Source organism: Hippoglossus hippoglossus, chromosome 22 (assembly GCF_009819705.1).
Source record: "Hippoglossus hippoglossus isolate fHipHip1 chromosome 22, fHipHip1.pri, whole genome shotgun sequence".
Classification (NCBI taxonomy): domain Eukaryota; kingdom Metazoa; phylum Chordata; class Actinopteri; order Pleuronectiformes; family Pleuronectidae; genus Hippoglossus; species Hippoglossus hippoglossus.
The window spans coordinates 4863741-4879231 of record NC_047172.1 but is presented as its reverse complement, the minus strand read 5'-3'; the positions used below and the strand labels follow the sequence as shown (position 1 = coordinate 4879231).

The 15491-nt window shown below is 41.5% G+C and overlaps 1 protein-coding gene across 15 annotated transcripts in view; it reads left to right on the top strand.

Annotated features, from left to right (window-relative positions):
* Positions 1 to 15491, top strand: part of map4k5 (mitogen-activated protein kinase kinase kinase kinase 5) — a 43227-nt gene that overhangs the window by 15445 nt on the left and 12291 nt on the right. For 2 of the 15 annotated variants that reach the window (XM_034577298.1, XM_034577296.1), the window contains exons 1-15: positions 439 to 850; positions 1297 to 1537; positions 4931 to 4988; positions 9430 to 9520; positions 10422 to 10486; positions 10573 to 10628; positions 10739 to 10786; positions 11470 to 11512; positions 11619 to 11691; positions 12089 to 12220; positions 12484 to 12546; positions 12632 to 12713; positions 13451 to 13567; positions 14356 to 14434; positions 15102 to 15173. In XM_034577298.1, the coding sequence (XP_034433189.1) occupies positions 1430 to 1537; positions 4931 to 4988; positions 9430 to 9520; positions 10422 to 10486; positions 10573 to 10628; positions 10739 to 10786; positions 11470 to 11512; positions 11619 to 11691; positions 12089 to 12220; positions 12484 to 12546; positions 12632 to 12713; positions 13451 to 13567; positions 14356 to 14434; positions 15102 to 15173 (1087 nt within the window). In that variant the 5' untranslated portion in view covers positions 439 to 850; positions 1297 to 1429. Of the gene's footprint in view, positions 1 to 428; positions 851 to 1296; positions 1538 to 4930; positions 4989 to 9429; positions 9521 to 10421; positions 10487 to 10572; positions 10629 to 10738; positions 10787 to 11469; positions 11513 to 11618; positions 11692 to 12088; positions 12221 to 12483; positions 12547 to 12631; positions 12714 to 13450; positions 13568 to 14355; positions 14435 to 15101; positions 15174 to 15491 lie in introns of those variants that run through there. The other 13 variants (XM_034577302.1, XM_034577299.1, XM_034577304.1 and 10 more) reach the window with 9 other exon arrangements.

Below are 15491 nucleotides of genomic sequence, written 5' to 3'. Positions count from 1 at the left end.
GCTGCTCATTATAAACAAAAAAGAAACGTTTAATATAAACATTTTAATCATAAACAAATGTTCTATACAACAACAACAACCAATAATAATAAGAACAAGAACAATTACAAGAAAAACAAGAAGAAGAACAGCAACAACAACAACAACAACAACAAATAATAACAATTATAATGATAATAACAACAACAGCAACAAAAATTATAATAATAATATATAAAACAGTTTGAGAACACAAGCAATTAAAGGGATTTCATGTCTTTTGGATTAGCTAAATGTGTTTACATTGACTCCTAATAGCTGTTAGATAAAAACAATACATATTTTTATGCTGCTGTGGAAATAGAAAGCAACTTTCACTGTTTGCTTGATATTTCCGCTTCTCTGTCCCCACCACACATGTTGGTCCGCTCCTCGACGTGTGGTGTCTTTTTCTCCGAGCCGCTCGTGAAGGCAGCAGCTGCGGTAGCTGCGCAGCGCTCACCGACACACTGTTGCTTTTCTCCTCGTTTACACCAAACATCGATTCCTCACGTTGTGGTCGCGTCGCTTCGCCTCGCACTTCGCACGCGGACCGGACCGAACCGAACCGGACTAGGACATCTTCTGTGAAACCCGTCCCCCGGGGAGGGAGATGACATGTCGGCGGCTCAACTCTCAGCTGCCGTCGTTCGTTGCGAGGACTTGAAGCGACAGGAGCCGCAGCGGCTGAAGTTTCCTCGGTAACAAAGGGGCCCCGCTTCTCTGAACTTCTGCGGGTCACTCGACGCCATTTGTCCGCGAACAGAATCAAACAAGCCCCCCTGGTTGGAGGATTTAAAAATGCGACACCCGCTCACCTGGACTGTTAAAGGTACGTTAGAGCCGCTGGAGGAGCTAAGTTAGCTAGTTAGCATTAGCCCAGTTGATGCTAAGCCCCCTAAACTCAGCACACACGTCCAGAGCTATGTCCGACCTGGATGTGGCTATTTGCTGGATCCACCCGGGTCCGTGTTAACGTTATTCTCAAGCTAAAGTTGTGTTTTAGTGATGTTGTTTTTTTTTTTACTTGTTTTAATGTTTCAGCTCGAGGCCTAAGCAACTTAACTTTGGAGGTTTGGGCTGAAGTGAAATCTAACACCGCAGTTGTTCGTGTGACAGATGTTGTGGTCCGGGCCAGAATATCCACTTTTACAGAAGCACTTTTTAAAAACATAAATGAACACGTGTCACGTTTGATTAAAGCCCATTTTTTGCACTTTCTTACTGGGGGGTTCTTGTAAAAACTTCCCCCCCCTTCCCCCTGTGTCTCTCCACCAGGACCTGGAGCTTGGAGAAGGACCATCTGAGTAAACTTCCACCCAGGACTCTTCGCTTTACATCCCCAAAAAAACCAGCCTCTGATTGGATCGAGCCAACTAAATGTAAAGGGACCGTCTGGTTACAAGCCACCATGGATATCTTCCCCCGGCCCAGCGGTGAGATCCAGAGGAGGAACCCCCAGCACGACTTCGAGCTCATCCAGAGGGTGGGAAGTGGCACATATGGAGACGTGTACAAGGTACAGTGGACCGACTGGTTCCCACAGCCTGTCATTACAGCCGGAGATGCCTTTTTTTGCTTTTCCATCACATGACACGATCGAGCCTTTCTAGTCCCGATTCAAAGCGGAGGGTGTTGTCTGTCTCATGGGTCGTGAAGACATGTGGTGAACACGTTTGACAGGAGCTGTTGAATCGGGGACACACATTCCTGTCGTCTTTTCAAGCCACAGAAAATACTCCTGCTGGCTGATAGCACATTTCTAGGATGAACCGTGGATGGGGGATCCGGCTGCGTGAGCTTTAAAAACTGCAGAATACTGAGATCACAACCCCTTATAATGTCGTATTACCCAAATATATTCAGTTTACTGTCGTAGAAAAACTAGTTCAGAAGCTGGAGTCAATAAACTAACTGATTAATTGATGAACAGTTTAAGTTATCTGATATATTCATTGTAATATAAAGGGACAAAAAAGGCATTTAACACTTTGACTCTTAGAGAAACTATGGCAAAGGCATAATCCTGCAGTTGTCTGTGAGTTAGGTAATATTGTGATTAATCTAGATGCTGTTTTCCTGGTTGTGACGCTTAAAGTTTAACTGAAGCAATTTCCTGAGCTTGTTTGGCTGCTCAGAGTGAAGTGATACTACATCCTAACTAAAACTAAACCTTTCAAACTTTGCAAAGAAAGAAGTGCAAATACTTGTAAAAGTCCAAAGGTAATGCTGCTTTGTGTAATGGAGGAAATTGGAATATCCCGTAGAGAAGCAAGCACCGTGACCCTGCACTAAAACGTGATCAGATATCAGGAAATCAAGTCAGTCTTTTGCGAAGTCTGTGCAGAAACCTTTCAGCCAAACATGACATGTTTATCCCGACTGGTCCCACCTCTCATTGGATGTTATGAGCCGTGTTTGGCTTGAGAATTTCTCTTGTTTATCCATCTGCCAGCACACAAGCCGATGACCCATCTGACCCAGTGTGTGATAGTTGAATCGGCCTGTCGAGGTCCCTCTCCATACAAAGCCTCTCTGGTCAGCCCCCACCCCCAGACAGGCCACCGGTGGAATGCTGCGCCTGGTATTCGCTCAGTGCTCGCAGGCCGAGGGCCGCAGCGCGCTGTAATTTGATCAGACCCCTGTCTAAACACGCGTTTCACTATGGGCGTGTTCTGCACCACACTGACAGCGGAAACTCCTCATTGGGAAAAGTCCTCCTTAGCTCTGCCGTGCACATTTGAATTTGAACGTGTCCTCGCTTCCGATTATGTTTGAGTCACATATTTTTTTCCCTCTTTGTTATTACTGATGATAATGATTCATTTATCTTCATTAGAGTGCTTTGCCCTCGGATCTCAGTCTAGATTATTTTTATAATATCCCTTTTTATATCCGGTATTTTGGGTAGAATTTGAATATGTAACATTTTTATTTTTGGTGAATGTTGTATTAATACCACCTCTGGTTCTGATCATGTCAAATAAGGAAAGAAAGAATCCTACAGTCGTCACTTCTACTTACTTTATCGATAATGTCTCTGATAAGTAGTTTTTAATACTTCACAGCTCGGTCAACCTTGGTAGTTGAAGTTGTTAAAAGTTTGGTGTAAAAAACTACTTTCTTCCTTATTGTGAATGTGATTTATCGAGTCCCTGTCCTCACTGTAGTTAGTGTAGGTTTACGTGGACGTCAGGCACACCTGTTTTTCCCTGAGCCCGACATGGTGATTGATCCTGTGTCGGATCTCGTCTGTTACATGACAGACTTCTCCTCCTCTCAGTCAAAGTCGTCTGAGGTTGTTAAAGCTGTCTTCACTGCTGCATCTTGTATTTAGACTGTCGGCTTAAAACTTCCTCTTTTTTGGGGGGTTTAGCTCTCAGGTTGAATCGAGCTAATTCAGGAAGCTTGAGTCAGGTTGTTTGCAAGAATTTGGTCATAACTTAAAGATAGACTTCCACAGCTGCCAGTAATAATTTAAGAAATCTCGTAGCTGAACGGACATTTCACAATATAGTAAATACACAGCACAATGACTGTGCTATTTTGCCGACTTGTGGTTTTGTCTGTACAGTATTTTATCTGTCACGTACTGTATCAGCTGCAGAACAAGTTTAAGATCCGTGTGGGTTTCTGTTGATACGTGTGAATCACCAGCAACATTCCCCGTGTTGAAAGATGGCGGCCACGCTGGAGGGTTTTATGGTTTACGGTTGATTTAGCTGCTCGTCACATCACGTCAGCCCCACGGATTATGGAGAGTCCCATCTTGACCTGGATTTGGAAGCCAGTGAAACCTACTTGGAGAGAGAAATTTCCCACAGGATGGATGGATGCTTCTTAAAAATGTATTTCTTTGCATTCAGATGTTGACATGATGAAATGTTACAAGGTTAAGCTGGTAGTGTACAAATATACTGAAGAAACTTAAAGAATAATACAAATGAAGAAGAATAACTAAGTCGGAGACTGAAAAATACCACAAGTCATGTGACAGCAGAGAAATGTAAAGGTTTTGCTGACAGACGCTGTCCAGCCTCCTCCTACTGACCAACAAGTTGACCTGTTGACCTCTGTGCAGGATGTTTGTTCAAGAGGACTTTTGATTTTTGATATGATTTTAATGGGACCAGTGGGAAAATATGGCAGATGTAAGAATGTAGTGGTTTGTCTGATGGAGGTGATGACATTCACCACAGTTGAATATTTTCACATCAGTTCTCACAGAGGCAAAAGCATCATGCAAAACCCAATCAGTGATTTAACGCTTATCTTACATCTCATCAAAATGCAGGATCATGTCATGTAATGGACTGAGGCTGTATCAAGGGATTATTTTCATTATTGACTGATCTGTTGATTGTTTCTTAAATTGATCATTGGTTTAGTCAATAAATAATAGCGATAATTTAGTGGGAAAACGTTAATGGCAAGTTCTGAGAGCTTAAGACAATAACGGCAATTTTATTTTCAGTTGATCAACAGTTCTTAACTTGATTTATATAAAATCAAGTAGCCTTACAACCAACAATAATATTCTCTTTTAAGTTAATTTACAGATTAATTGATCAATCACTTGGTCTCCAAAATGTCAAATAAAAAATATCCACCACGATTCCCTAATGCCCATTGTGATATTTACAAATACTCAGTTTACTAACAAAAAAATATTTCAAATTGTTCCTCGATAAATGACTCAAGCACCTACTCTCAGTTACAGTTCATGAGGCTGCACCACTAAATTGTTGATCATTCATTTTCTATCACTAACGAGGTGATTGTTTCAGTAGTATAATGTTCATTGTTTTTCATTTTTATTTAACAGATGAACCAGTTTTGTTTAAAGAAATAATAGTCAACAGTTTTGTGATATTTGTGGCCTCGCTGACTGTTTTGCTGTTGTGTCTTTCAGGCTCGAAACATACAGACCGGAGAACTTGCTGCTGTGAAGATCATAAAGTTGGAACCAGGTAAATATGATCATTTTTATCTGTTTTCATAGTTTCAAGAGAATAAATCCTGGTTTAATTTTTTTCCCGTCAGAGCTGAAAAATCAGGTCTGGAAAACGAGTCTGTTATTTTCCAGGGGTTTGAAAGGAATGCATAAAAAAAAGTACTCACTGAAAAATATTGTTGCACGGTGCCAATAAACACGACTGCAAATATTAATGTGTTGACAAACCCAGAGCGCTTTTTCTTTTTCATGTGAAATGACCTGAATCTTTGAATATAGCCGTCGTCCTGCACCATATTGAATTTGGAGCAAAGTCTGCTAAAAAGTGGGTCATTTAAAAAAATATAAATCACCGTCACCACTTCTATCGAGGACACATTGCGACATGACATTGTGAACACGAAGAAGCGGAGGAAGGAGGACATTTCTGATGGTGCCCTGCTCCGGGGTCTGTGCTGGTGGTGACCTAGTGACAGAGTTAGTGCGATCCAGATTAGTGGGATTACCAGGAGGACTTTGTACCACCGGCAGCAACCAGACAGAGCTCAGCTGATTACTAGTCAGTGAGGGAAGAGATTCACTTGTGTTTGTTTTCTCTTTCATTCATCGTGTCACTGTTCTGGTGAAAGGCTGCAAGTGAGAGGATGTGGGATTAATGGTGTGTTTTGGTCCAAAGTTTGCACATGTTTTCGTCAGGTGTCGGTGTTTCATCAGTGAAATTCAGATGATTGGTCTGAAATACGTTTTCTCTCCGTCCTGATCAGACGATAGGAGTCTTGAGTATATTCTGCTGGTGTTTAGGAGCACAGGGATTAGAGTGTGTGCGTGAGTAAATGAAGAAGATCAAGAAGCTTAGCTGAGATAGAAGATAGAAAATAAGACTCAAGAAGGGATACGTTTTTATTGCTGTTTTCTTGCTAAATTCATAGGTAAAATAAAATTAAGAGTAGAGAAGTAATTAAAAGGTTGTAAAGTTAAGGTTTAAAAACACTAAACATGGCCTCAGACTACATGAATCTCGGGCCGATTTAACCCTGATCCGGCCTCTCAGAGAATCGAAGGAGGAATCTGGTCCGCAACCTTGTTGGGTTCCGATGTCCGACCAAGATTATCTGGTGAGGGGCTACAGAGCCTTTCTTTAATCTCTTGAGCTGCCCGCAGAATCATCAGTGCCTCCCCAATAATTAACCACAACAGCCAATGAGAGAGACTGAGAGACCGGAGCAGCTGATTGGCTGCCAAGGAACGGAAAACATTCTGAGGCTAACATCGGCTAGCATGCTAGTGTTAATAGATACTATAAATTATAATTAGAAACTCAGCTGAAGAATGTCTATGTGACCAATTTCTCATCCAGACTCGTTTAGCACTTTTATTTATTTAAACTTAGAGCAAGTTCAGGCCATTCCCCATGACGCAACATGGGAGATGTGAGGTGGTGCGTTGCCGCCTGTGGAGCAATAGTCTTAATAATATCATGTAGTGTGTGATGAGCCATTCTTTTCCTGTAGCGTGGGCGTGTTTTAGATGATAGAGAAGAAAATCGGTGAAGATCCACCTTGTGTTCATGAGGTTTTTAAAACTCCTCTAGTCTGAAGTCAGCTTTGGAGCAGTTTGGAAGTTTAATAGGGAAGATGGATTTATCCCATGTTTCTGCACATGTACACAAGTGACAGCAATAACCCTGTTCAGGATTTCCAACACATGAACTAATTTCTATTTGCTCTCTTCGTATTTGCACTCTTCATATTTGCTTTATCCTTCCTTGAGAGGAAAACAGGCACTACCCCAGCCCAGGATATCTTGTTCAAGCAGGATTCTCATTTCTCTCCCCCCCCTGCTTTTGCAAGTCACTCCTTTCTGTGCTAGAGGTAAACAGCTTTGGGCGGACCATCGAATCAAACTGGTTTGACCAGGAGTGACGCTGGTATGAAGCAAAGGGACAGACAGAGAGAGAAAGGAGTGGCGAAGCCCTCTGCCTGCAGGGACCGGGGGAGCTGAGCTGCTTAATCTGATCTTTTGGAGGCGAAATGACCAGTGAAGATCAAATTAGACTCAGTCTTCACTCACTGACCATTGGGGGAAACTTAAAGTGGCCACTTACTTTACAAACTAACTCATCTAATAATACCTCTGTTCTTATTGAGCCAGTTACAATTTTGATTTCTTTTTTTTCGGGGGGTCGTCACTGAGAAGTTGGCACCAGCCGGCCGGCAGTTGCCATAAGAAATTCAGCTTCAGACCATTTGGGCGTGTCTCAGCATGACATTGGTCAAGAATTAAAGTTTACTTATTTCTTACACACTGAATTGAAACTTGAAAGTTGTGTTCAGCGAGCAGAGGGAAGCGCTCAGTCTGAGAGGAAGTGGCTACAAGCACAACACACCAAGAGTTTTTTGTTTGTTGGATGAAGCATGTCACCTAAATTACAGTCGCTCAAATTTTTGTGGCTTCTCGTACCATTTGCTCTCTGTCAACAGATACATTTGAAAATGACTGTGATCAACAGCAGTTGAATCCTGAATGAATAACGCTGTAATTACAGACACAGTTCCATGTAATTGTAACCAAATTAATGAGTTCCTCCTAAGTACCACTTACTTGTAGTATTTTGTAATGTGGCGAACACTCTGAACGAGACTGGAAATACTTCTCACATTCGTCATCATTAGAGGGGTAAAGAACTAGCTTTTTTAAGACTAAGACATTCATTACATCATTATTCTGACAAATATCGGACGATCACTAGTGGAAGAAGCAAACTGAGTAATACCCGCACCTCACAACTATTCTTTATTCAACTACTCTCTCAACCTATCAGTGATGCAGGTATAGTTCGGTCTGATATCTGATAACATTACATTGCACAAGGCTTCTCGTGTTACTTAATAATTAAAGGTGACATACTGTATGATGCTCTTTCAGTTTTTCTTTCCTCTAATGTGTTTATATATCTTTTTTTTGTGAGTTCTCCCCCACAGAAACCAACGCATTAGAGCATGTTAATCTTTTCAATTATTAACACTCGATGAAAATGATTTGCCTGGATAAGAGTATAATATGTCTCCTCTGAGTTAGTAGCTGGTTAATTAACAGCTCATGGAAATGTACCGGTTTGTTGTTTATCAGCTGGGTAGTTGTTGCACGTGTTGGCATTTCAACCAGACTTGAATTCAGGCTCTCATGTGACAGAGACTAACCTCTCACTGACAGAGTGAAAAACAGGACTGCTGTACTGCAATTGCCTCACTGGGTACAAACATTGTGTACTTAAAAATTGTGTACTTATCTGTGGCCCTGGAGGAATCGTCATTTGTCATGTTTGCCTCCAAAATACCCCTGTGTCACTTGTAACTGGCCTTCTGCTTTGTTGTCTGGAGCAACAAACTGTGGAAGGATACAGAACAATATTTATTTTGGCCATGATTGGTTTTAGATTGCAGTTTTTGTTAAACTTGTGAAACTTCATTTAGCCATCATAAGAGCTTTGTTTACGAAACGCATCAGTGAGCAGTATTGACACTTGACGCAAAAAAGATAAAATTCTTTGTTGATAGTAATTTCCACATCAATCAACGTGCAGCCTGCTGTTTTGATATCAATATTTTTGGTGGAGAATGATTTTATCCATTAGATTTGCTTCATCTGGGCAGTTGCCTATGATGACAGCCTGTTGATGGACTACTGAAGCTGGCAGAGTCTCGTAGATCTTAACCTCCTGTTAATGTATTCCAGGGACGTGTCTCGGTTCAATTGGGAGCAGCTGGGCTTACATATTTTTGTCTTCTGACTTCCTACTGGTCGGATGTGTTAGACTGCTTTGCCGAACTGGAAAGCAGCCTGGATACGTGCCTACACCACATAAACTTAAAAAGTACAAGGTGTTCTTTCTGTTGTCGATAGCTGGGTCTGTGATTTGCTGTATTTACATAGAGATGAAATATTGAAATGTTCAGCCAGACATTCAAAGCAGTTCACAGTTTTAGTGGCATATAAATGTGTCCTGATTTGAAAGGGTTCATTGTGAAACATCAGTATCGGCATTTATAACTTATCTCGTAGTTTCAATAATTTTCTACAGTTTATTGGCTCGACTAAATCAAAAATCTGCCACATGATTGGTATATGGGTGGGGGGGGATACTGTGGATTTCTTAAGTTTGGAAAAGGAAAGATTGCGGTGTCGTCAAAAACCTCAAGTTTAAGGCACCCTCCTCCAACATATCATTTTTTACAATACATTTCAAATTCAAAGGTTGTTTCAGTGTCAAAAAACATCCCTTATGTTGTGTAGATTTTGTAAACGAGTCATAACCATTTGTTTGATGCCTGCAGTCGTTTTGTGAGGTGTTTATTTCTAAATGGAAAATATCTCATTTAAAATTAAAACAATTCTCTGTACAGAAAATGAAAAAATACAGCAATTTGCTCATTGGTGATTTCTCCCTCTGTTTCCAGGGGATGACTTTTCCATCATACAGCAGGAAATCTTCATGGTGAAGGAATGCATGCACCACAACATTGTGGCCTACTTTGGGAGCTACCTCTGGTAAGAGCCAGCTCAAAAATAATCCTGCTTTGTCATTTGATTCTAACTGTTTTCTCTTCCCTTGCTGCCAGTTCATTGTCTAATATTTATGGAAGTCATACGTTAGTGTCTGAAGGATTTAATGAGCCGCTGCCTGAAACTCGCATGATGTATTTAATTACCTAGTCACACCTGTGTGTGAAAGTATGAGTCAGTGTCCCGGTGCCGACGAGGCCCTGCAGTGCCAGGATGCAGCTCTCGTGTTTTAACGGAGCCGGTGTTTTGCGGCTGGTATCTGAGAGGAAGTCGGGCAGCTCCTGCCCACCACTGCCTCAGACTTCCAGCAGGTTTAACTGGAATACGAGCCTCTGATCTGTTTCATGTGGCTGTTTTTCCTGAGAGATGCATGTCTTATCCCAGCAGGTATGACTTATAAAGTCTGGCCACATAGAGAACAAATGGTTACTGTAAAACCTTAATGAGCAACCCACCATGCATTAATTATTATAAATCTAGTTTTATTCTTTGAGAAGAACCACCAGTTTATATTCGGGGAAGTTTGAGTTTCCGTTCAGACATGTTTCCTGACCCAAAATGATTTCCACATCCAGCTAAAAGATTTGAAAAAGTAGCCCAGTTGAGACCGGGAATCTGGGGCAGTGAACAGTATCTTCACCTCACAGGGGTCACAGCTTCCATTGGCAGTAATTTCAACATAGTTACAACGATCGTATTTTTAGATTCTTCTCTGAGGGTTGACAGGATTTTTCTACCCACCCATGCTCTTTTTATAACATGTGTTTGGTTTGCAAGGTACATATACATGATGGTTACAAACTCTTGTACTTTCAAACTTTTTAACTGCATAGGTTTGTAAAATCTGTGATCCTAATATAATATTTTTTTTTGTTGCTTTCTTCAGTCGAGAAAAGCTTTGGATATGCATGGAGTACTGTGGAGGAGGATCTCTCCAGGACATTTATCATGGTGAGAGTTTAATTTTAAGATGAAGTCATAACATGGTTTTTAATACTGTCCACATTTAAAATCAATCTCTTGCTTGCGTGTTACAGTGACAGGACCTCTGTCAGAGCTCCAGATAGCATATGTCAGCAGAGAGACCATACAGGTATGTTTTACTTCCTGAATAATAATAATAATAATAATTTAAATGAGCATTTTAAAAGTTTTTAATTTCCGTTTCATTTACACTGAATGCATTTTTGTTTTTGTTTACAGGGTTTAGGATATCTGCACAGCAAGGGCAAGATGCACCGTGACATCAAGGTATTTAATGTTTTCTATTTTGTTTTGCTTTAACCTCAGGTTTTAAAGGACATGGCCTCTATATTGTGCCAAACACACTTTGCCTCATGCCAGCACATACAAATGAATTATAAACGTCAAAATATTTGCGAGAAAGATAAAAATAAAAATATGATAGGAAGACGTGTAAGACTGTCAATTCAGTTGCTCTTCAACGGTCCACAGTAGAGACGTGTGATTTAGCAGCGTTGCAGAGGTGTAAACTGAAGTCGCAGGAAGGGTGCGAGAGATGGTGTTACTTTCTGTAGTTTTGCGGTTGAGCTGATCACACTTGGTGCATGCACGCAGGCTGGAGCCTCGGCCTCGTGTGCTATCACAGAAAGGTCAGGGCTGGATCTATTATCTTTAGTCAGCTCTACGGAGCGAGCACTTCCTGTTTCCTCTACTCTCACCGCAGGATGCCACCCGAGAGACTGTCAGTCACAACCAGCAAAAACACAGTCAGTGGGTCGGTCAGAAAGCTGTGGTACGGCTGTAACTTTACAGATCAGTCAGAGATCCCAGCAGTTTCAGATACCAGATGTTGCTGAAGAATCTCAACACATAATTGTTATGAACCAGTTTTGCAACACACTGAGCATTTTAGACCATGCATTTTGTCTGAATTCAAAATTAAAAACCCATTTATTGGACTTTTTTAACAGGGTGCCAACATCCTTCTATCAGACAACGGAGATGTGAAGTTGGGTAAGTTGCAGTTTAACATCTTGATTCTCAAGGAAATGGAACAACCCCGTAGCTTTGAGTTACACGTGGATTACATAACGTGAAATGCCGTCTATCCTTGTTACAGCTGACTTTGGAGTTGCAGCCAAAATAACAGCCACCATTGCCAAAAGAAAGTCCTTCATTGGAACACCTTACTGGTGAGTGTGTCACCCTCATAGCAATAGAGTCAGGTACCATGCTTTTCTTTTGGAGTTTGGGTTATTCAACAAAGCATTGATTAGATGCCTTTGATCGGGTAAACATGTTTTTGTCATCTGTTTATATCATCACAGTTAGGCAGATGCTTCAGCTGAAAGGTGAAAGTTCAAATTCCCACAGCAGCTGAAGTGTTTTTGAGAAAGACTGAATCCTAACTGTCACTGACCCTGACCTCTAACACACAGTCCAGGGTAGACAGACAAAACCGTTTTCCTCCAAAGATTAACAGAGTATCATATTTTAAATATCAGTTTTGGTCTTTACTTCAAGGAAGCCTCCTTCAACAATCTTTCGTCTTTGTCTTTGTCACTGAATTCTTTCACTGAATTTATCCAGGATGGCTCCAGAAGTAGCGGCAGTGGAGAAGAACGGTGGCTACAACCAGCTCTGTGATATCTGGGCCGTTGGCATCACGTCCATAGAGCTGGCCGAGCTGCAGCCCCCGATGTTCGACCTCCACCCGATGAGGTGTGTTTTGTTTACTTTCCTCAAAAGTGATCAGTCAGAGCTTCCTCAAATGATTCTTAGGCTGCTTCCTGCTTTTGTGTTCTTCGAATGTTTCATCATGCCTTTTGATTACTTGAATGCTCATCCTGTTTCATTCAAGATACCGTTTATTTTTAGAAGAAGTCGCAGGCATTTCCATTCTTTAACTTTTGGTTACCCTGTTATTTATCTGCCTCTTTCATTCTGTTTAAACCACAAGTAATGACTTTCTTTGTCTTCCATAGGGCCTTATTTTTGATGTCAAAGAGTAGCTTCCAGCCGCCCAAACTAAAAGACAAAAACAAATGGTGAGTGTCCCAGACTACACTTTAATTTGGCTTTAGAAGATTGGCAGGGATGAGCACTGGATTAAAACTAAACTATCTCCCCCAGGTCCACTGCCTTCCATAACTTTATCAAAGTGTCTCTGACAAAGAACCCGAAGAAGAGGCCCACAGCAGAGAAGCTTCTATCGGTAATAAATCTTATTGTCTTGATGTTGAAATGTTCAAAACGAAATGTTGTGCAGTTTTGGAGCTGAACCTTCAAAAGAGAAAATGTTAGAAAACTCTCGGCTGTGTGTTCATTCCTTTTAAGTAGATTATTCTTTTAGTTGCTGCTAGATTTCTGTGTATTTTGCTTGTTGAACTATTACCATTTTGTAAATCCTAAAAGCCTGACGCACAAATGGAAGTTTTCATTCCCACTAAATCTAGCAGGGTCTCAGTTTGGCTCAAAGAGCTTCTGTGTGGTTTGGCTCAGTTTCCAGCAGTTTGGCTCACGTTCAGACACCAGCAACCAGAACTGCTGCTCAAAGTTTAGTCTTTTAATTTATTACTTCATTACTTTGTATTTATCGAAGCTTTTTAATTATATTGTAACTGAAGAGCTTCAGTTTATCTAAGAGGAAGTAGTTCAGTCACCACCTGTTTTTAATTTCCAGGTGTCAGTCAGACTTTAAATACAGATCAGCTGTTTGTGAAAAGATAATTTTCAATTGTCATGAACCCAGTGTGTGTCATGTGAGGACAGTCCCGTCCTAATGATCCTGGCACCTGATGCAGACAGTTTGAATTAATGTGTAACAGTTAAATTATGATTCTCTCTTTCTGCAGTGAGGTTTTAAATCTACATCTAGTTTCACTGATCTCGTGTGTTTATCAAATTCTCAGTATTCATCAGTTTGTGATAACCCTGTCTTGTGTCTTGCAGCATGTGTTTGTGGGACAGACGGGTTTGACGAGGAGGCTGGCTGTCGATCTCCTTGATAGGATGAACAACCCAGACAACCATCAGCATTACAGTGAGGTGGACGATGATGACCTGGAGGTAAAGTCTAATTCCATCACACATACTTTACAATAATACCTTAACTCCAAGAAACTGAGAGGGAAATTCAAAGTGAACATACACTGTATATACAAACCTGTCTGGAAATAAGAAAAATGTCCATTTGTAAAAAAAATTGACTGAAAATACTACAAACAAATTTAGCACTTTTAAAAACAGGCTAAAAAACAGAAGCAAGTAAAAGAAAGCGACTAAAATATATAATCTGACACTGAAAGACTCACTGTCAGCAGTAAATGTTGGAAATAAAAAAAAGTAAAACGAGCTTTGCTTAAGTGTATTTCCTCCTTCCCCTTTTTCTTGATTTGCTCCTTCAATATTATTATTCCAACGGGACTCTCCCCGACATGTGTGTGGCAGCCAAGGAGGTGGTACCATTGCCTTTTAAGAGACCATTGTGCTTTTCTCCCCCTGACAGCAGTGGCACTGTCTTGGCCACGATGAATGAAAAACGCCCCAAAGGCTATTGACTGCAGGCAATTGAGCTTGGTGCAAACAAACAGCCTCTGGGATGCATAATAATGTGACAATGCACAAGACACAGCACAGAAACTAGCTATCAGATCAGCATTTATCTTGGCGTGCAAGTTTCTGAAATGCCTTCACCAGATTATTTCTGAAGATGTGTGTCATGTGTCATATTTGTGCCAGATGACTCGAGGCTGTGCTGCGTCAGTGTTAATTATTTCATACGACTTTGCAACAGTCTTGTCAAGTGCTGCTCCTGCCGTTAAAACCTACTTCCTTATCTTCACTGTTTGTTTCAGCCCCTCTCTGCCGTCAGACACACCATCCGCTCCACCAATAAACAAGCCAGAGCTGAGAGGACGCGCTCAGAGATCGACTGTAAGTGAACACAAAGATCACCACCAACCCCCACTCTCATGAATCCGTCCTGTCGCTGGTCAGTGTGTCAGTCCCCCCCCCCCGGCTGTCGAGCTCGACATAGGTCCGGCGGCTTGTCTGAGGGTCATCCCACTAATCCTGCTGCACTGACTGGCACTTGTCCAGAACACAGCATGTGGTAGTGTGTGTGAAAATAGCCCAGGGATTCACGGAAGAGAAAGTGGAATGTGGTAGACGTGGTATTTTACAGTAGCAAGTAACCGAGCCCCTCATCTTTTACTAAACAAATAATGTGAAATAGCTTGTCTGAAGGGTCACTTTAGGTTTCTTGAGGAATTTGTTTTTTCTGTTGTCGGTTCTGAATTTGGCAGAGGATGCAACTTTAAATTTACTGTCAATAATTGCAAACCCTTCAGGGAAGTTGTTGTGTGTTTGTGTTGTCTTCAGTTGTTGTTTGGAAGCTGTGTCGTGTCATGTCATGTTAGGTCGATGTGGTAACTTTCCAGTGGTGAGCTGCGTCCTTATCATTCGTATTGGTAGTTACACGTACTCTGCTCCCTTGTGTTCTGTGCTTGTTTCTGCTGTGATCGTTTGTACCAGATGTACTTCCTGTGTGGTTTCATCTTTATTTCTCACAATTGCGTCTGACTTTCCCTCCTACATGAAGCAAACAATGGGACACACCAAGGAGGGCCATGCTCAAGTCCTAGCTTCACTGGGGGACACAGGGGGGATGAAGGTTAGTGACAGTGTAGTGAGACAGTGTGTGTTTGTATGAATCCCCAGCTCCCTCCTACGACTTCCTGAGAAATGTAGCAGAAAACAGAACTAAGTATTTTTGAGACTTGAGTGGTACTAATAAGGTGAGTCCCTGTGCATGTGTTAGCTACTTACTGTGGCTTTAGCTTGCATAAGGTTGAATAACTTGGTCATTGTGACGTCATAGATCAGACCTGGTATTTACATCTGTCCGGAGTGATCCGATCACAAGTGGTCAGCGCTAAGCACAGGTGTGAACTAGAGTTCCTCATGGGTTCAGAGAAAACCAGAAAATACC